Below are 22,311 nucleotides of genomic sequence, written 5' to 3'. Positions count from 1 at the left end.
AAATATAGCAGTAAATATAGGCAAACAAAGATAATCTTGACCATTTTTTTTTTCTTTTCTGTTGTTTTTTTTCTTTGGTTTGGTGGAAATTTAGTTTTTATGTTTGTGGATCATTTTGCTTTTTATGCTCAAAGAAAGACTTAATGGGAAGTCAAAAGGCATGCTGGCCAAGAGCCCATCTGTTAAGACTGGGATGATATGTTTTTTCTACCGATTTTATATTATTTTATTTTATTTTATTTTAGCAATGATTTTTGGGATTCAGATTCAATTTAAATTGCCATTCTTCAATATTTCAGATTTTTGTAGTTTTATGTTTTGTTTTGTATTTTTTTTTTATTTTGATTTTATTTTTTTATTTAAAAAAAACCCAGACCAAGTGAAAAAGTTGAATAATGATGATAAAGATTTCTACAGACTGTATCAGGAGCCATATTTTTGTTTTGTATATATATAATCTCAGTACAAACACATTAAACAGTCTCACTTTGCAGAAACAAGATAAGTTATACTTAATTAACATATAGGAAATATATAAAATATGAGTACATAATGCCTGATTTAACACTGGTTGTATCATGAGGACACATAAGGTTCAACATCTGCAAACTATGAGGTCACTGTGACTGTATTTGACAAGTCCACTTTGATGTGTTTTCACTGAAGAAGCACAATGTCATGAGAACCACAGGAACAAAAGAAAGGAGGACCCAGTCGCAGATGGAAACTATAAAACTTTTATTTTCAAATTTACAACCCAAAAAACAGAAACTCAAACAAAAGACAAAGCTGAAAAATGTACACCAAGAAACATGAGGCAACATGAAGACATGACTTACAGAGACAGCTACAATGACCCAACAGAGAACCAAGGAAACACAGACTTTATGCACAGGGCAGTGATCAACACAGGTGTGAAACAAGACACAGGTGAAACACATGAGAAGCAATCAACAAGGAGGGAAACACAAGGACAAGACATTAAAGACACTGAAACACTAACGATAACCACAAAAAGACATACACATGACAAGAACCAAATCAAAACCACACGGGACACAAACTAAGGACAAAAACAGGAAACACAGAACACTCCAGAAAAACTTAGATAAACACAGGTGACACAGAAACACGGGAAATACACTAACGAAAAACCTGAACCATTACACACAAGCCCATAAACCAGACATAAATTGTGAGTAATTTTTAAAACAAACCATTTTTCATATTTATTTACTGAGGTTCAGCAAATTTTGAGCCCTGAAGACAACTTTTCCATTGCATCTAATGCACAATGTAACTGTGAACCAAGACCCTTAAGTTGATGATACATTAAAGGTGAAAAAAAGGTCCGGACAGTAATCCATGGCATGAATCAGTCATCAACCAAATCTGCTGTAATCTGAAGGTGTGTCAAGAATCTTACCTCTCAACACATCCTGTTTTGACAAAATACTTGCTTATGTAATTTCAAGTTTTTATCTTATCTCCCGCAGCCTGTTCTTTGGGAATCTGGGAATAAGAGCACCTGGTGCTGTGTCAACAGCAGCACACGCCAAGCTAAAAGAAGAAAACACGTTTAAAATAGCTCAACATGTAAAAAGCTAATCTCCCCCTTTTTGGAAAAATTGGCAGCACTTCTTTCTTATTTTTTCTTTTAAACTACAAGGAGGCCAACTTGGACTAATGTCTTTTGGCAATACAATGATGTTAAAAAGGAACTGTGTTTTGCATCTGATTGGTTTTGTATCTGTCATCTATTTTGAAATTTGCATGTATGCAAATGAGTGGAGAAACAAAGAAGCATTACTTCATAAAATGCACTAAATGAAACTATTTATGACTTTAGATGAGGAAACAGGAAGACTAAATCTTCCTTCCAGACTGAGATTGCCTTAACATGATTTGTGAGCCTTGTCATGAAATGAATTATTTTGTATTTGTGTTTGTTTTTTTAGGTGTTTTAGGCACAGCTCCGACAGAGAAATTTACAAGAATGTCGACAGACAAAACATCCATCCGTCTCCAGATTTTTGAAGCTAGTACGTGTCTGGGATGTATATCAAGAGAGCGGCGATGGCCGGAAAGCGTGTCCTATTAAGCGAGGGGATCTGGTGGATCTGTGATGTCATGGGGTGTGTGTTTTACTGGCCCACTTGTTCCCTCACAGTGAGGCTCACTGATCCTTAAAACAAAGGGCTTCAGAGTCGTCAGCTCGTCCTGTGATGACTCAGAGAGGTCTCTCCCAGAACAACAGGGCACAGGGCGTCACACAGATTTCTCAGACATTAAAAATAGAGTTAAAATCACATCCTTTAGCTTGGTGCTCATTTGATTTGGCACAACTATTTGTGTGTGTCAAAGACAAGCTTTAGAGTACAGCTTATTGTCCTGATGTGTGAAAACCGACCCCCAGAGACAGTTGTCAGGGAATCCACCGAACCCTTTCCTATCAGAGGTTTTGGGGTCAGGGTCAGTAAAAACACAGCGACTGTTTTTATGTAAAGGGTTACACAACATGAGAGGACGACTATATTTAACATTTATTCTCTTGAAGGCTTGGTCTTGTGTATATAAGCCCCCAGAGCGAGGTTTGCTGGCTCCGAACGTTGACCATGGACTTACTGACGATTCTGTTTGCTGTTGTCTTGTCTCTTGGGACGACTTCAGCTGCCACTGTAAGTCTGTCTTTGTTTCTGATTTGGGCTGTTCACTGACTGTCCGTCTCATATTTTAATTTCTATTTAGGGATTTATTAATCTCTTAATGGGATCCTCCTTCTTATTTAATGAGTTAAAACATTAAACCCAACTTGACCTTCTATCGTTGTAGCTTATCAGCTGGAAATTTAACAGCTGTACAAACGCTTTTCCTTTTTTTTCTTTTCCATTAAAGTTTTGCACGTTGAAAAAAAAAATACACAACCATAGCAAACATAGTTAGGTAGTTGTTATGAATACTTGTTTTGAGTGCGATAAGTGTATTTGGAACTGTGCCGCTGCCTTTAGCCAGGACACTCTTGGAATAAGTCTGTTCCTGGCAAAATAAAGCTTAGATAGAAATAAACCAAATTTAAATGATAAAGAAATAAATAAAATTTAAATAAATAAATACAGTTTAAATGAATAAATATAAATGTAATAAATAAAAACAGTTTAAATAAATTAATTTATTGAATTTCAATAAATTAATTAATAATTTTAAAATAACTAAATAAATAAATAAATAAATAAATAGAAAAACAACATTTTATTTAACAAAATAATATTTCATTAACCAAAAAAAGGGTCCATTTTAGGTTAACTTCTTCTTATTTTAATGAATTATATATAAATGAATTACATATTCAGTTTTGCAGTTATACAATTTAAGATGACATGCTCCAAATCTGTAAAAAAATGGGGTTTTGAGTTTAATGTTAATTAAACTGAATTTGGTGGTTTGTATATCATTTCAAGAATTAAGGTCATATGAACACATCAGATGTTAAAACTTAAACTAGATATTGTGATAATTTTCATTTATTTATTATCTATTTTTCATTTGAAGCCAATAATCCATTTCAGAACAGTCAGGACAGGGCATGGTGACTCTTGGTTGATTGAGAGATATTTTCCAAAGTTAAATTTGTCTGTTTGTTCGTTTTTAATTTTTTTTTTAAATATTTTTTTATTCATTATTATTTTTTATTTTATTTTATTTTATTTTATTTTATTTATTTATCTATTTATTTTTTATTTATTTATTTATTTATTTATTTATTAATTTTTTTTTTTTTTGGGGGGGGGGGGGGGGCATTTTTAAAACTTTTTTTAGTGGTTGGTTGCACCTGTTACTGCTTTATAAAAGTGTTTTGAAGGCATTAATTTATGATCATATATCTTTTTAGAAAACATTTTTAGAGTTAACAATTTTTACGTAGTAAATTTAATATTTTCAACTCAATGTTAAGTTTAAGTGAGTTCTGACCTGCAAAAATATTCATGAAGTTTTTAGAGAAATTTCAACAGTGTCACTGAGCTGAATCAGAAGCAGAATCTCTTTATTGTCTCCTAGAGGGAAATTAGATTTGCAGTAGGACACACAAAGACAAGGTAACAACAACAGGGTTAAAAAAAAAAATAAAAAAACATAAAAGTTAAAAAACATAAAAATACACAAAAACACTAAAAGTTTATTTCAGAGCTCATACCAAAATGGAAAACTACTACCAAGTAAACTAAAAAGTGCAATGTGCAGATGTGCAAATGAACAATAAAAGTGCAAGAATAAGAGCAACCTAAGGGTTAACTCTCACACACTGTAATCTGTTTGTTAAAAAGTCAGTTGTCCAACCAATCAGATTAGGATCTAGATTAAAATGATGGAGCTGTTGTCTGATTGTGTCCCCAGCTTGGCGTGGTGCAAACAGAAGGTGGCCGTGTTCAGGGAAAAAACATCCCCCTCGGTCTGTTCCGCTCTGTGGATGTTTTTAAAGGAATCCCCTTTGCAGCCAAGCCTGAAATCCTGGAGAAACCCAAACCTCACCCTGGCTGGAGTGGTGCGTAAATATTGGTAAGAATTAACCATCATCACGTTATCACTGAGAGCTAGCGATCAATGCTCTTGTTTGTTTACAGGAGTTCTCAAGGCAACAAAGTTTGCAAGTAGATGCATGCAAATAAGCGTGCTCCAGACATCCAGTTTTGGTAGTGAGGATTGCCTCTACCTGAACATCTGGGTTCCTCATGGCAGAGAAGGTAAAGTATCCATCATTTGTGAGATACTGAGTCACTTCAACTGATACATTAGATAAAACCTTCCTTTGTTCTCCTCAGTGTCATCAAATCTCCCAGTTATGATCTGGTTTTACGGCGGAGGCTTCATGGTGGGTGGTTCAATGGGGGCCAACTTCCTCAACAACTACCTGTACAGTGGTCAGGAGATAGCAGACAGAGGCAATGTTATTGTTGTGTCTGTGGGGTACCGTGTGGGAACTCTGGGCTTCCTCAGCACTGGGGACTCTGATCTACCTGGTAATACCAGTTTGAAGCACTTGTTGGCTGTCGTGAAATTCCTTGTATTCAAATTTTGTTACCATGACAGGAAATTATGGTCTGTGGGACCAGCATGCTTCTATCGCCTGGGTTCACAGAAACATCCGTGCATTTGGAGGAGACCCTGAAAACATCACTCTCTTTGGAGAGTCTGCAGGTGGAGCTAGTGTCAGCTTTCAGGTGAGAGACTACTTTAAAAACACAGTCTCAATTATATCGAGACAATTCTATGACTGTAGATTCAACTTTTTGGATGTACGTGTGTTTCTTCTCTCAGAGTCTCACCCCCCACAACAAAGGACTGGTCCGAAGAGCCATCTCTCAGAGCGGTGTTGCTTTCTGTCCATGGGCTATGAACAAAGACCCTCACAAAGTTGCTCTGCAGGTCAGTTACTGTGTATCAAACCTAATGGTTTCCTTCGCTATCTAAACTGATATTAGACTTCCACTTTAGGCATCTCAAGGTTTGTATGTAGAGTATCAGAATCATCTCACAAACCCAGTCCCAAAACAAAAGGGTACTTGGGACATGAGTGACTAGACAAGCAAGGAACCTCAATGGATTGTGGCCTGATCCAGCAGACAACCTACTGTAGCCTAAAGTGCTGATGGTTCTGCTAGAAAGGAACATCACAGTTTGTTGTCTATGAGGATATTTTGCCGCAGACCAGTCAGGGTGCCTAAGCTGACCCCTGTCTACCGCCAAAAGTGCCAACATCAAAACTGCATCAGCATCAAAACTGGACCATGGAGCAATGGTAGAACGTGACCTGGTCTGATGAATCACCTGATGTTCACGCGTCGCTTTCCTGGACAACATATGGCACCACAATGTACAATGGGAAGAAGGCAAGGCGGTGTCAGCAATGATCTGCTGGGAGACCTTGGGTCCTGCCATCCATGTGAATGTTTATTTTGACTTATACCACCTACCTTAGCATTGTTTTGGACCATGTCCACCCTTTCATAGAAACAACATTCCTTGATGGCTTTCAGCAGGTTAATGCACCCTGCCCACAAAGCAAAATTGGTTCAGGAATGGTTCGAGGAGTACAACGAGTTTAAGGTGTTGGTTTGGCCTCCATTCCCCAGATCTCTATCCATTTGTTCTGGACAAACAAGTCCGATCTATGGAGGCCCCACCTCGCAACTTACAGGACTTGAAAGATCTACTGCTAACATCTTGGTGCCAGACACCACAGCACACCTTCAAGGGGTCTAGTGGAGTCCACGCCTTGACAGGTCAGAGCTGTTTTGGCATCGTCATGATTAGGCAGATGGTCATGATGTTTTGCCTGATCAGTGTGGTTCAACAAATTTCAACTAACATTCATCAAACTTGCGGTTTTAATATCTACACAAGATCATAACAAGATTTAGGAAATCTTGAGAATTATCTAAACAAAGGGGAAAAGATCAAAAACCAAAACTGGATGGCCTCTGTGGAACAAGCTGCCTGATCTGGATCTGACCAGTCTGTGTGGTGGTACTGGAAGACCCTGAAGTTGCTAGACTCTGTTGTGGTCAGATGACTCTTCAGTGAAAATCACTGTGTGAGCCTCACAATCCCTTTCAGAAACAATCCTCCTTGGTCACAGTTTGTTGTTATATTTTCAGAACACTTGCACAGGTTACATTAGCGCAGTTGTATAGGCCTCAGTGTTGTCCAACATCCTTGAACATCCTGTTAGATAAGGCACCGTGTATGGACACTGTAACACTCGTTTCGTAAACTTTTTAAACTCAGGTTGCTGAGAAGGTTGGCTGCCCGACTGACGACAGGATGGCGGCTTGTCTCAAATCAACAGATGCCAAGACCCTTACCATGGCCGCTCCCCGCATTGTACAAGGCTCCCCAGATGGTGAGCATATGAATCTGAAGCCCGGTTTCCACCAAACGGTTCAGTTCGGTTCTTCTCGGTACGACACGCATTTTGTGGTGTTTCCACTGACTAATCCCAGGACAGATCCCCAAATAACTGAGACGAACCATCCCACTTTTTGAGACCCTTGCATTGGGGTGCCAGACTACAACCGATCCAACCCCAAATATGTTGAAAAGGCTGGATGTCTTCCATTGTTGCTCTTTGTTTACCATGTCATGTTTTTCTTCTTTGTTGGATTTATTAGTAGGATACAAGATCAAACAAGATCAGGCTTAGCTGAGCCGAAACCGGACTACTTGGTGGGAACGGGGCTTGACTTACTGCCTAAGGCAAGGCCTTGCCTTGCCTTGCTAAGAAAGTAAATCAGCCACTCAAAATTCAAACAACTCCTGACTAATGTTGTGTTAATGTTTCTCAGCCCCTGGTGTGCTTCACCTGACTTTGTCTCCCGTTGTTGATGGTGACTTCCTCCCTGATCAGCCAGCCAACTTGTTCCACAACTCTGCTGATATCGACTACCTCGTTGGGGTTAACAACCATGATGGGCATCTTTTCACCGCACAGGACGTCCCTTCTTTGAGCAAGGACAAAACGACTCCTGTGTAAGAGGGCTTATTTTGGAAGTTAACGCAGGGACATGAAATCTCTGGACCACCAACAGCCAAATCCTAAACTCTCTCGACTTTATTTTCTCTACAGAGAAGATATCAGGAGGCTCCTCGCTTCTTACACAAAAGAGTTCGGGCAAGCCGGTTTGGATGTTGCATTTGCCGAGTACACATCTACTTGGGAATCCTCACCCAGCCAGGACTCCATCAAGAAAGCCGGTGTGGACATTGGGACTGACTACATCTTCCTGATTCCTACACAGACGGCCATCTACCTGCACGCTGACAACTCCAAGTAAGACAAGCTGTTGGCTTCTGTTAACTTATGGAGATATTTCTCAGGAACTTCAAGTGTTTGGGGAGTTTTTGCCTCAAGACTTTGATAAAACTGCAGAGTTATGTTGAACTCTTTCAACACATGACTACATTTTCACCTGAAGTTCATCATCATACATTTAGGAATGTGTCTTCAGGGGTATTTTATGTGTAGTATGTACTAAATGTGATGTTCTGCTGTTTTTCCCAGGTCTGGCCGTACCTTCTCCTACCTTCTGAATGAGCCCAGTTTAATGGCCGGACCTGGCAAACCCTATAACGACTGGGTGGGATCAGACCACGCTGATGACCTGCAGTTTGTGTTTGGCAAACCCTTCGTCACACCAAAGGCTTACGCAGATAGACACAGGGATCTGTCTAGCTATATGATCGCCTACTGGACCAACTTTGCAAGAACTGGGTAAAAGAAATTCTGCTTGCAGAAAAAGTTGTAAAAGTTAAAACAAAAGCACAGTTTGATTGGTGTTTGATCCTTTTTTTTAACAGAAACCCCAATCAAGGAAACCTGAAGGTGCCTGTGTCCTGGCCTGAATTCACCAGGAGTGGACATCAGTTCCTGGAGATCAACGCTAAGATGAATGAGAGCTCTGTTGGACAGGAAATGAGGCTCCGTTTTGTTCGTCTTTGGACCAGCACCCTTCCAAGCCTCCAATCAGATGGTGTCACACATGCTCAGTGATGCTTCATCGTTCTAAGTCACATGCCACTGATAGTTTCAGTAAATCTTGTGGAAAAAAAGCTTTGTCTGGTGGTGATTTTTGAGTTTCTGTATCGGCCAAATCTTTTAGGAAAAGAGCTTTTTAGACTAAAACATTTTTTCAAAACTGGGTATTAACATGTTTATTTTTTCAGTCGGGAAAAGCTTATCAGAATGATCGTTGTGTATGAAGCTTTCGGAGCCAGCTTCAGGTGGATGGTCAAATGTTCAGCTTCATCCAGTAATAATTTAGAGCAGGGGTCTGCAATCTTTACTTTCATAGGAGCCTTTTTGCCTCAGCTCACTCGGATTAAAGACGTTCAAGAGCCATAAAATCTTCACTATAGCCTAAGTGTATGAAATTCTAAACAAAGTTGAAATCTACTGAATAATTATCTAAATGAGAAGGATTTTTTTAACTTTTAAAATTATACATGTAATGTCTTCATTTTTCAGTTTCAAATATATTTTAATTACATAAATTCATGAAAATTTTGAAATATTAAAATGGCAAAAAAAATGATTTTTTTTGTTTCAAAATTGCAAAATTTTCAAAAACTTACATTTTTTTTTACAATTTTACTAAAAAATATGCTTCAATGTTTGGAAACTTCAAACATTGAAAAAATGTAAAAATAATAATAATAATAATAAAATAAATAATAATAATAACAATAATAATAACAATAAAATAAATAAATAGATAAAATAAAATAAAACGAACAAAGAAAGACATTTCATAATTTGCAAAAATTAAAAAAAAATGAAGTTTAAACAATTTACAAAATTTAGAAAAAAAATTCAAATCTATACAATTTGAAAAATTTTGAATGTTATTGAAACTTCAAAAAAAATAAAAATTTTAACAATTCGAAATTAAAAAATTAACAATTTGTTAAAATAATTGATAAGATAAATTACAAAAATCTAATTTATTTTAAAGAATCCTTAAACTAGATTACATATTGATAATATTACTAAACTTATCATTTTAGTTGTTTCCCCTAGCTTGTATAATAAGCTGGTACATTGGCAGCTAAATGAATCCATCCACACAGAATCAAAATCTGTATTTTCTTCCAAATTTGCCTTTTTATAGGTTTTGTTATCTTACAAGGACAGTAAAACTTGAGGTTAGACACGGGTGTACGGAAAGTTGGTGGGCTGTTGATGTTGTAGGAGGTGAAGTAAAGATGTGATGAATATCTAGTTCATAAAAAAGTTAACACATGTTTTTATTTAGTGTCAATGTCTTTAATCATCAAATAAAAGTTCTTTATTGAACAATATATTTTTAAAGCTACAAGGAGCCAAAGAGCCACATGAGGCTTCAGAGCCACAGGTTGCACACCCTTGATCAAGTAGGCTCCCAGAGTTTTTTTTAGTAAATAAAAACAGCATTTAAACCAAATCTTGTATCTTTATGTACCTTGAGTTGACACCCAACCCAACCTTTTTCGTTTGGCACAAAGGGAAGTATCTGTCTGAGTCAATGTGAGATAAGGACCTAAGTTGTGTCGGACAGTTAACCCTTATGACTAAAAATGTGTGAAAATGGAGCACTAATGCCAGTTGTCAGACATTACACCAGGCTGTTTCCCATCCAACGTTTTTGGGGTCATGGTCAGTTAAACCACTCTGCAGCTGCTGTGCAGGTTACATAACACAGGTGAACAGCTAAACTAAACATTTATTCTCTTGAAGGGGTAGTCTGGTGTATAAAAGCACCTGGAAACACAACAAATTTGCTGGTGCTGGATCTTGACCATGGACAAATTAGTGATTCTGTTTGCAGTAGCTTTGTCTCTGGGGAAGGCTTCAGCAGCCACCGTAAGTCTGTACTTCACTGACAAATGTTTGCAAGTGTGTGAATCATGCAAACACAACTTTGCTAAGAGGAGTTCTGTGTGTGTGTTTTTGTGTTTGTATGGGGTAAAAAAAAAATCAGACCTGTGTTTATTTTTAGTTTAAGTATTTCAACTTTTTGAGACCTAGACTGTCAAGAAGAAAAAGGACATCAGAGCAGAAAAAAAGCTAAAAAGGAGAGTGACAGAGCATGGACTAAAACACGGGTTAATCTGTTTGTGATAATGTTGATTCCAACCCACAGTCAGCAGTTATTCTGCAGTGATCTGTTCAAACTTGAGAGTCTATCAATAAAATGAAGAGTGAGGTTACATTAGCTCTGATTGGTAGATGACTGGCAGGACATAACCAGGATTCGCTAACGCTACACATTACAGACACGGCTTGGAGCAATGGGCTGCGAGGAACACTAATATAGCCTGGTACTAAACTACGGTACAAATCAAGTTTGCAAAGTTTGATTGTTGTCAGGTTTCAAATAGTAGCAAAGCGCAACTGCCAGTTGATTTGTATCCAGTAAAAAGATCTGCTCTTCATTCATTCACTTTAAACCAAATACACGTCTTGGCAAGACTGAAGTCTTTATGATTGTGGGTGCTACTGCTCATGGGAAATGAAGTATTAAACCTGCATTTCCACCAAGCGGTCTGGTTTGGATCAGTACAGTTTGGTTATGGTTTGATTGGTTAAGCCTGATCCTGTTTGCATTTCCACAGCCAATGGTGCCCCCTTGTGGTAGCTGGCGTGTAAGCCGGATGCCGATAGCCAAACAGTTACGCCATAGCAGTGCGACACAGTGTATCTCGCTAATAAATCCAAAAAGAAGAAAGACGCGACACAGTAAACAAAGAGTAATGATGAAAGACATTCAGCAATTCGTCTTCTTTGTGATTTCCATGTGACTCTTAGTTGCAAAGTGCAATCAAGCTTTGTTTTCAGAGAAGGCTGTGTGCCGCCAGGAGAAATAGAGCAGCCACTGTCGCACAGGAAGTGACGATTCTTTCAACCAATCAACGGTCTGCAGTGTTGTAGCTCTACCTTCCCAAAAAGTGGGACAGTTCGTCTTGGTTATCTGTGGATCTGTCTCGGGATTAGTCAGTGGAAACACAACAAAATGCATGTCCTACTGAGACAAACCAAACTGAACTGCTTGGTGGAAACTGTGCTTTATTCTCTATTTCCAGTAGCTCTTAGGTCATTCTTAATCTATCATTTAATAGGCACCAACATGGCCCATACAAACTTTTTGTTTCCTGGTTGTGTCCCCAGCTTGGAGTGGTACAAACAGAAGGTGGCCGTGTTCAGGGACAAAACATCCCCATCGGACTGTCCCGCTCTGTGGATGTTTTTAAAGGAATCCCCTTTGCAGCCAAGCCTGAAATCCTGGAGAAACCCAAACCTCACCCTGGCTGGAGTGGTGCGTAAAAATTGGTAAGACTTAAACATCATCACATTATCACTGAGAGTTAGAGATTAATGCTTTTATCTGTTTCCAGGAGTTCTTCAGGCAACAAAGTTTGCTGATATGTGTATGCAGATAAACACGGAGCAGAACGGCAGCTCTGGGAGTGAGGATTGCCTCTACCTGAACATCTGGGTTCCTCATGGCAGACAGGGTAAACTATCCAGTGTGCTGTACATGAGTCACTTAAACTGATTAAATAAGTTAAACAATTCCCTTTGTTCTCCTCAGTGTCATCAAATCTCCCAGTTATGATCTGGCTGTACGGAGGAGGCTTTATTTCTGGTGACACTGTGGGAGCAGTTTTCCAGGACAACTTTCTGTACGATGGGCAGGAGATAGCAGACAGAGGCAATGTTATTGTTGTGTCTGTGGGGTACCGTGTGGGAACTCTGGGCTTCCTCAGCACTGGGGACTCTGATCTACCTGGTAAGATCAGTTTGAAGCACTTGTTGGCTGTTGTGAAATTCCTTCAAAGTGTTTAAAGTTTGTTACCGTAACAGGAAATTATGGTCTGTGGGACCAGCATGCTTCCATCGCCTGGGTTCACAGAAACATCCGTGCATTTGGAGGAGACCCTGAAAGCATCACTCTCTTTGGAGAGTCTGCAGGTGGAGCTAGTGTCAGCTTTCAGGTGAGCAACTACTTTAAAAACACAGTCCCAATTATATAGATATGATTCTACGACTTTAAATACAATGTGTACCTTATGTCTACGCACAGAGTCTCTCCCCCTACAACAAAGGACTGGTCCGAAGAGCCATCTCTCAGAGCGGTGTTGCTTTCTGCCCTTGGGCTTTGAGCAGGAACCCACATAAAATCGCAGTGCAGGTACGTCACAACTTTTGCACGTTTCTTCATGTCCATCACATCATGTCCAATCCATTAAACATTCTTCGTTCTCATGGGCTCAGGTTGCCGAGAAGGTTGGTTGCCCCACTGACCACAGGATGGTGGCCTGTCTGAAATCAACTGATGCTGAGAATCTTACCATTGCTGCTCTCCCCCTTGAGCTAGCCTCCCCAGATCGTAAGCATCTAAGGATCGTCTCAGTATGGCACACGTTTTGTTGCATTTCCACTGACTTATCCCCAAATTACCGATCCATGCCATCCCATTTTTGGGGACCTTTTTGTTGGGGTGCCAAGCTAAACCAATCTAAACCCAGGGTGGAGCTTCAACACTGCGGACCGTTGATTGGTCGAAAGATTTGTCACTTCCTGTGTGACAGTGGCTGTGTTTCTCCTTGATTGCAGTTTGTATCAAAGAGCCACATGGAAGGCCACGAAGAATATGATTTTCTGGATTTCTTCCATTGTTGTTCTTTGTTTACTGTGTTGCTTTTTACCTCCATCAAAGAGTTTAAGTTTTTTGGGATAGTTTTTCAGTGATCAATATAACTCAAAAAGTAACCAACGGATCTTGATAAAACTTTCAAGAAATCTTCAAAATGGGATAAGGAAGAAGTGACTAAATTTTGGAGGTGATCTGGATCACCGTCTGGTTCCAGGACTTTTTTAAAGGATTCTTTTTCATTGTGAAGTAGGGCCTTTTTTACTATATGTGTATATAACTCCACCATAAATGGTTGGATTGCTTTGCAAAACAACACAAGACAAGGTCACCATAATTTCTGACAGATGTAAAAGTACGATCCAGATTATGCCAATATTCTGGATACTAAGATCTGGAATATGAAATATGTACTGAGTCATCTTATTTTGCAACACTGTCAGGTAACAAATTATCGTACAAACCTGCAGCTAACACCAAATTGTAGCAGACAGTCTGCTGAAAGGGAGTATAACATTAAAGTAGGACTAAAGTGTTGGTGACGATCACAATATGCTTGGCGGAGGTCTATTTTTCCCTGAGAGAGATCATGGAGAACAGATAGACCTACTTCGCAATGTTGGTACAGTGTCAATGTGCAATTGAGAGATTTCTAACATCTTTCTATTTCTGTATCACTGCTTCTCAGATCCTAATATGATGAGCATGCTTTATACTCCTGTTGTCGATGGGGACTTCCTCCCTGATCAGCCAGCCAACTTGTTCCACAACGCCGCTGACATCGACTATCTCGTAGGGGTTAATGACTTCGATGGACATATCTTCACCGTCCGGGACATGTCGCTAGGTGACAAGAATAAAGAGACTCCTGTGTAAGGCTCATCTGTTTTCAGGAAGAATTTATCATTACTGAACTTTTTAGGACCTTCCTTTTTTCCTGCTGATGAAACACTTTCTTTTCACCACAGAGAAAATGTGAGAAGACTCCTTGCTGCTTATGTTAAAGCGTCTGGGCTAAGCGGTTCTGAGATTGCATTTGCTGAGTACACATCTACTTGGGGACCCTCACCCAGCCAGGACACCATCAAGAAGACCGCTGTGGACATTTCAACGGACAGCGGCTTCCTAGTCCCTGCACAGAAATCTCTCTCCCTTCATGCTGATAACGCTAGGTGAGACAAACCGTGGACTTCTTTTGGCGTGAAATAATATTTTAGAATATTTTGTGTTGTTTTTCGAGTAGTTAATCAAACAATATAAGACTTTTTTAAGACAAGGGAGGTGAACACCAAGTCTTTACTTCGATAAAATTGCAGTTATGTTAAACAACTCTAACAAAACATGAAACCAAAACTTTGAGGACATTAGTCATTAAGCAGATAATATCTAAGTTATGTCTTAATGTGTTGTTCTAGTGATGAAAACAAACCTTTGTTTGAATGTTTTTCTCAGGTCTGGCCGTACCTTCTCCTATCTTCTGACTGAGCCCAATTTACTGGGCGGACCAGACAAACCTTTCCATGAGTGGTTGGGAGCGGACCACACTGATGACCTGCAGTATGTGTTTGGCAAACCCTTCGTCACACCAAAGGCTTACGGAGACAGACACAGAGACCTGTCTACCTTTATGATCGCCTACTGGACCAACTTTGCCAGAACTGGGTACAACAAATTCTGCTTGCAGAAACAGTTGTAAAAGCTTTGTTACTTTACTAAACAAATGCATATTTTGATTGGTGTTTGATCATTTTTTTAACAGAAACCCCAATTACGGAAACCTGAAGGTGCCTGTGTTCTGGCCTGAATTCACCAGCAGTGGAAAACAGTTCATGGAGATCAATGCTAAGATGAATGAGGGCTCTGTCGGGCAGGAAATGAGGCTCCGTTTTGTTCGTCTTTGGACCAGCATCCTTCCAAGCCTCCAATCAGATGGTGTCACAAATGCTCAGTGATGCTTCATCAGTTTAAACAACACGCCACTGATGGATAGAATAAATGTTGTGAAAAGAAGATTTTTAAGGGCTGTTTACTCAATTTTCAGTGTAGAAGTCTGAAGACATACGCATTCATTCATTCATACATTTTCCATACCATTTATTCTGTGTGGGGTCACAGGTGGTTATTGTTATTTATAATAATTTTATTCTTTTTTATTTTATTTTTTTAATGTAATACCTGATCATGAAACCTCAAAAAAGATTCATTATTAAATAAATAAAAACAAGATTTTATAATAAATACTATTTTGATAAAAAAAAACAGACAAATATCTAAAATAACCATTTAATTGTAAAAAAAAATGGCAACAGTGTTATAAAAATGTTTCATTATTCTTTTATATTAAAAAAAGTATAGTTATTTTTATTATTATTATAATTATTATTATTACTATTATTATTATTATTAGTAGTAGTAGTAGTATTAGTAGTAGTGGTAGTAGTAGTAGTGGTAGTAGTAGTAGTAGTAGTAGTATTACAGTAATAAAAATGATAAAAATACACATATATATATCATAATAATAATAAAAAAAACATTTTATTTAATAGCCCCTTTCTGAACACTCAAGGTCACTTCACAGTTATTGTAGTAAAATATTAATCTATTATTTCATAGTGATTATTCAAACAAGTGCATACTCTCTATAAAATTCCTTTTTTGAATAAGAAAATAATAATAATAATAATAATAATAATAATAATAATAATAATTATTATTATTATTATTATTATTATTATTATTATTATTATTATTATTTATTATTATTATTATTATTATTATTATTATTATTATTATTATTATTATTATTATTATTATTATTATTATTTTTATTTTTATTATTATTATTATTATTATTATTATTATTATTATTATAATTAAATCATAATAATATTGGCTTTTTTTAAAAAAAATTTGTGACAATATCATAAATTTTCTTTTATTCATCACTTTTGGTATTTATTTCAAAATGTTTTTTTTTTTTTAATTTATTTAATTACGAAACCTATGAGGTTCCGTAAGGATAACAGAGTAAGTGCCTCTGTTTGTTAATAATCACATAAAGCTTTACCTTAAAGACTTAAGACTATTTAACATCATCCCACATAAAAATGAAGGTTTTAAAGAGAAGGCCTATTAGTAGTATTTTTGTCAGGATTTATATATATTTTTTTTCATTTAACAGTCGGAAACAAGCTTGTATAATCTGCCGTAATCTTTATGATATAACCTCAGATTACTTGGATTAACTGCTTGTTAAAGGTTAGAACAGGTATAAATATATTCTAATTATTGCCGTGACTCCAGAGAGACTCAGACACGCTGCTGTCTGTGTAGTACCGCTGGAAATACCGTAACTTTTATAAAAAAAAATATCTTTTAGTGTGAAAATTAAACCGGAAGTATTCCTTCCTCCTGCTCAGGGAAGAGAGGAGCCGCAGACACCGAGGAGGCTCCACATCCGATTCTCCGCTCAATAACAGGTGCTTTTTTATTCTCTTTTCATTCTGACATGGTTTATTAAATCAGGATTGATATTAGAGGATTGATAATCGACTGGATTATTACTGATCAGTGCGTTTATTGATCCAGGAGACCGTCAGAGATCTGATCAGAGCAGGCGGCTTTAAAATCATCGATGTGTCGATATTAGCGAGGTTCCCATGTTCAGATTTTAATGTTAAATGTGTAAAGAGGTTTCAGTGTGTGCTCTACATCTCACACGGTGACACACACACACACTGTCTCACACACATGCACAGCGAACACACAGCAGGATGTTCAGGATGAATCCGGCCTGTGTCTCCAACAGCCATCTTTACTCACGCTCACTGTAAATGATTCACTCGTATTCAGAGGAGCTTCACCATGAGCCTGCCGCTGAATCATCTCTGATATTTCACTGTGTGTGAAGCCAGAGGTGAGATTGTGTTACTATCAGGATCAGGTGTTGGCTTATCTGTCACTGTCCCTTTCGGCTCAGCCCTCCATGGCGTCTTTACGCACCGAGCTGCTGCTCCAAGCTGTCATCAGGCTGGGAGCAGCTCACACTGAGGCTGCTGCTGCTGCTGCTGCATCCATCTTTAAACTGTCTGCTTTCATCTTCACACTGAGAACAGGACCAGTGAGGAAATATTTTCTGAAATGGTCTCAGATCATGACATGAAGCTGGAAACACTGCAGGGTTTATTATCCATCACGTGATAAAGCCTCATGGCTATGAATATTCAACAGACTGGAGGGAAAGGTGGAGTTTAATGTATTATTATTAATCTGAGCTGTTCCTGCAAGTGAAGATGACACTGCACGTCTATTACATGTGAAATTAAAGTGTACGTTTCTAGCAAACCTAAGCCTCTTGTTAACAAACAGTATGCTATTAGCATTTCCTGTTAAAGCCCCTGTTAGGAACTTTCTGTGTATGTCATCTTTGGCTCCCCCCAGTGGACAAATTGGTGCCTCTTTCATTCTGTGTATAGCAGGAAGAGAGTTGCAATTTTTTTGGTTTGCTTTTGTAAAAATGTTGAATAGTGATGATGGTATCCACAGCCTATATCAGGAGCCATATTGCTCCTCACATGATGCTCATCACATGTGTGTGAGTTTTAAAGATTTATTCAGGGGGTCTGACATCTCAACTTTTTCCAACCCAGCTTAAAAACACACACAAAAAAAAAAATGATTTAAATTGAAAAAAAAAAAGATTGAACTAAAAATCCCATACTGCGATACTTTGATTTTTTTTTCTCCCATCCCTGGTGTTTAGTTGGTATTATTTAATGAAGTGATAAGTGTATGGATGGAACTGAAATCATACAGTTGTAGACTAGTGTTTCCTTTTGGGTTATACTAATAGAGTAAACTATAAATCTATTAATTTTAGTTTAATTTTTTTTTATTTTTCAGGATAACTCTCCTCATTGTAAATAAAGAATATCTTTCCTCTGGGTTAAGATTTTATTTATTGTTCTATTATTCTAGTATTCTAGTAAAGAATAAAATAAAATAAAACAAAATAAAATAAAATAGAATAAAAATAAAATAAAATAAAAAATAAAATAAAATACAATACAGTAAATAAAATAAAATAAAATAAAATAAAATAAAATAAAATAAAATAAAATACAATACAATAAATAAAATAAAATAAATAAATTAAAAAAAAGGATCTTGGCTAGGTTTGGGTCTAACTGTTATATGTCTTGAATAACAGACTGTCTAGCTCAGTTATCCCCAAAGTGGGGGTCGAGACCCCCTGGGGGGTCTGGAAGCTCTGATATGGAGGAGTCATAAAATGCCTTCCCAAATCAAAACTTTAATTTTTTTTCACAATTGTACATTTCACCAATTATCCTTTAATGAAGGGGAAAAAGAGTTAATTTTTTTGTAAAACCATATAAATAGGGGTTGACGGTATCATGCATCACATTTATTCTATTTTTCCACATTTCTTTGTTGCCACAAGACCCCCAAAGTTACTCACAGAAATATGTGCACAGAGTCAGTCTGTTTTTCTACATATTAACCTAATTAAAATATCTTTGACTTTTTTTTGATTTTCTTTTTGTTTATTTTGTCTGTTTTGGATTGCTTGTTGGCTGTTAAGTTTGGGAACCCCTGTTTTAGCTAATGGAGGCTCTGAATCCTCCTCTAGTGTCTCTGCAGATACTCACACACCTGCTGCGGCTCTGTGTGCAGGGTTTATACACAGGTCTGTGGCTGTCTGTTGCATCCCTAACACACACACACACACACACACACACACACACACACACACAATCACACAAACACCTGAGAGTAGCCTTGAGACAGTAGGCGGAAGAACGTCAGGTCTCAGCAAGCTGACGACCTTTGTAGCAGTCATGTGACCAAATCAAAAACTCTTGGTAATTTTTTTTTCCTCTGACAATGAAAGTTAACAAAACAAAAAGATATTTTATTTGAAACAAGCTAAATATCAAAGGTGAACTTTTATTTTTTTAAAGATAATGAAAAAAGTGTATTTCTTTACAGCATTATTTACGCAAAACGTGTCATAAATCTGAATAACTGCCTGTATCACATGTTTATTTCATTAAATATTATTCTTACCATCTGGTTTTCAGAGAAAAAAAAATCCTCTTTATTTTTGAGTGTGTGTCAGTGTGTGTGCTGCTCAGTTCTCGGGACTAAAACCACGTCTCTGTCTCTCTTTCTCAGTTGGGATGTCAGTCAGGATGGAGATGGACGTCAGTGGAGTATCTCGGGCTCCTGTCTCCATCCTCCCTGCCCCGGAGATCAAATCCACCCTAAAACCAGAAGCAGAGAGACCCCGTTGTGCCAGCACCCCCTGCTCCCCCATCAGAGGGACCGTGGCTGGGTACCAGATCCTCCACATGGACTCCAACTACCTGGTGGGCTTCACCACAGGGGAGGAGCTGCTCAAACTGGCCCACAGGTGGTCTGAGGGGGGCCCAGATAAGAGCCCAGCCTCAGAGTCTGTGTCAGGATCAGTCCAGACCCCGCTCCCTAAGTCTGTGGACTTGGGAGTCCATAGGTCCTCCCGTGTCTTTAAAACCAGGAGTCGATACTACCAGCCTTATGACATCCCTGCCTCCAGCGGGAGGAGGCGGCGACGCATGCCCAGCTCCTGCGAGACCTTCCTCAGACCCCCCACCCATGGCGAGACAGGAAGGGGTCTGCACTCCCCTCTGCCCCTCTGTCTGCTGAAAGGAAAGAGGGCCCAGTCCAAATCCTTGGACTACCTGAACCTGGACAAACTGAGCCTGAAGGAGTCGACGGACACAGAGGTGTTGCAGTACCAGCTGCAGCACCTCACCCTGAGGGGGGAGCTGCTGGGGGAGCGCGTGTTTACCAGGAACAAGACTTGAAGCTGGGTGGAGTCCTGATTTAGACCCTCCTCTGGGATTTAGGTGCTATTTCAAGCTCGCTTTCTTCAACTCAGATTACAGCAGCTCCTGTTTGAGGAGACGCTCTGATAATCCTGTTAGATTATCAAGGAGCGGTCGGGCAGGGGAGGAGGGGGGGCTGAGGCTGGCTACATAATGTGAATCATATAAACTTAGCAATAACAGGTGAACATGTTAAAGAAACTGTGTGTGTGTGCGTGTGTGTGTGTGTGTACAGGTGAGATTAATTAACACAAGCACATATCACAGACTGAACCTGCTCTCATCTCCGTCAGGCACATCACCGCTCGTATATCAGAGTAACATTTTGTCACAGAGGCAGATCATCGATTTGTGACTGTCTTATTCAACAGGAGCTGTGTTTTATCATCGTTACAGTCTCTGTTAATCCAGCAGTGTTGGTGTAATCTCTGTAACCACGAGGCTGGAGGGAAACAGCCGAGCTGTCTCTGTTTTGTGGCCGGTTTGAGCCACTGTTGTTCTCAGAAAACATTCAAAAGGACTCCTCGGCTCTGTCCTCAGACATGTGAGCAGATGTAGGATGGACAGCGGGCATCATGAAGCCTTAAAGTTTACCTGAATACCTACAAGCGGGAAGACAGAGCCCCATCACACACAATAAACACACAGCTCCATCCCTCCGAAGGTTTCCAGATGCAGGGTTCCTGAATTTGTAGTGATCTCTTCGCTGTGATTGTTTTTCCTCCTGCTTCTTTTAGCTTGTACACTGCAAAAACTGAAATCTTATCAAGTTTTTTTTGTCTTATTTTCAATTCAATCCTCATTTTAGTCTTTGAATAACTTGAAATAAGACATTTTTCTGGACTGGTCAGTTGAATGTGGCTCATGTTAAGTCTAAAAAGACATTTTTTCCTGAAAATAAGACAAAAACACTTGATGAGATTTCTGTTTTTTGCAGTGCAGGAAGATAAATTGGTTTTAAATGAGTTGAAATAACCTCTCATAGGAATTATACTTAACCTTCTGGAGTAACATGGAGTCATTTCTTTTTAGAGTGTAGACTGAACCAACCGGTCATGTTCATAAGTTTCGACAGGCGTCTCCTGCAGGTCGCAGACACACAGGTATCTCATGATCTCTTTAGTTTGTTGTGTATCTATTTATTCTAATACTCTATTGAATCTGTCGGCTTTAGAAAACACATTGTCGCAGCTTTAGTTTAGTGCACAGCACTGTTTAGAGACTGTGTGACAGTGTGTGTATGTGTGTATGTTTGTTTCTGATAACCCCGCAGCAGGGACTCTCTCTGCAGCTGATGAACTGTTGGACTCCTCCTGGGGCTCAGCTCAGTCAGCTGGTCACCTCTGCAGTAACCTGTACATAATGAAGCCATGTGAACTCACATCTGTACACCTCTGAGTTTGATTTCAGTGTTTTATCACAGTCTGATGAGCTGCTGGTTCAGGAGGAAACTTTGGCTTCTTCTGTTTGTGTCACCTGGCGGCGACACAGGTCTCTCTGTTTGATGATCCAAGGACATTTGAGCTCTTTGTGTTTGGTTCTTTTGTGGTCATGGCATCTTTATTGTGTTTGTAGATACTGGGTCAGTCTGGGAAATAAAGTGTGTCAGCGTGTGTGATGTTATGAGCCTATAATCTCAGACCCATGAGTGTGGGGAGTCAGAGATGTTTCGATCCTCCACAGACAGACTTAAAGAGGGGGTATTGTGCTTTCTAAAATCTTAAATATGGATATAAAGTAGATGTACACAAACATATTCACATGTCGTAGAAATCTCCAGAATCTGGTTGATTTTTTTGTTTGTTTGTTTGTTTATGGAGCAGGCAGCCTTAAAGAAACAGCAGCATTTTAGACAGAGGCTGATGTTTAATTTAATTTAATTTATTTATTTTTTGTTTTATTTTATTTATTTATTTATGATTTTAATCTTTTGTTTTATTTTATTTTATTTTATTTATGATTTTAATCTTTTGTTTTATTTTATTTATTTATGATTTTAATCTTTTGTTTTATTTTATGTTACTTATTTATGATTTTAATGTTTTCATTTTATTTTATTTTATGCATTTGTGATTTTAATTTTTTGTTTTATTTTATTTTTTATTGTTTAATTTTATTTATTTATTTGTGATATTTTTTGTGTTATTTTGTTTTATTTTATTGTATTTTGTTTATTTATGATTTTATTTATTTGTTGTTGTTTTTTTTAGCTCTTATTTACATTAATCTTGTACGTGGGT

General features: G+C 38.2%; 3 protein-coding genes across 3 annotated transcripts; all 3 read left to right on the top strand.

The window, feature by feature from the left end:
* Positions 1 to 2,615: 2,615 nt before the first annotated feature.
* Positions 2,616 to 8,545, top strand: LOC141805384 (bile salt-activated lipase-like). Its single transcript, XM_074690422.1, has 11 exons — positions 2,616 to 2,678; positions 4,393 to 4,540; positions 4,620 to 4,739; positions 4,818 to 5,015; positions 5,086 to 5,216; positions 5,314 to 5,421; positions 6,784 to 6,898; positions 7,341 to 7,524; positions 7,622 to 7,825; positions 8,057 to 8,266; positions 8,353 to 8,545. Exons 1-11 carry the CDS (start codon positions 2,616 to 2,618, stop codon positions 8,543 to 8,545), a joined length of 1,674 nt encoding a protein of 557 aa, XP_074546523.1.
* A 1,785-nt stretch (positions 8,546 to 10,330) lies between these two features.
* Positions 10,331 to 15,136, top strand: LOC141805419 (bile salt-activated lipase-like). The gene is made up of 11 exons (XM_074690476.1): positions 10,331 to 10,393; positions 11,699 to 11,846; positions 11,926 to 12,045; positions 12,123 to 12,320; positions 12,395 to 12,525; positions 12,615 to 12,722; positions 12,806 to 12,920; positions 13,873 to 14,056; positions 14,153 to 14,356; positions 14,637 to 14,846; positions 14,944 to 15,136. The coding sequence occupies exons 1-11, from the start codon at positions 10,331 to 10,333 to the stop codon at positions 15,134 to 15,136; spliced, it is 1,674 nt and encodes a 557-aa protein (XP_074546577.1).
* A 1,454-nt stretch (positions 15,137 to 16,590) lies between these two features.
* macir (macrophage immunometabolism regulator) lies at positions 16,591 to 21,928 on the top strand. Its single transcript, XM_074690571.1, has 2 exons — positions 16,591 to 16,663; positions 19,380 to 21,928. The coding sequence occupies exon 2, from the start codon at positions 19,385 to 19,387 to the stop codon at positions 20,048 to 20,050; it is 666 nt and encodes a 221-aa protein (XP_074546672.1). The 5' UTR covers positions 16,591 to 16,663; positions 19,380 to 19,384; the 3' UTR covers positions 20,051 to 21,928.
* Positions 21,929 to 22,311: the final 383 nt, after the last annotated feature.

The sequence above is a fragment of the Halichoeres trimaculatus genome, unplaced genomic scaffold (genome assembly GCF_033239565.1).
Source record: "Halichoeres trimaculatus isolate MK-OKI-2021-1 unplaced genomic scaffold, fHalTri1.1 fHalTri1_scaffold_16, whole genome shotgun sequence".
Classification (NCBI taxonomy): domain Eukaryota; kingdom Metazoa; phylum Chordata; class Actinopteri; order Labriformes; family Labridae; genus Halichoeres; species Halichoeres trimaculatus.
The sequence above is the reverse complement of the archived record's forward strand: the minus strand, read 5'-3'. Positions and strand labels throughout refer to the sequence as shown.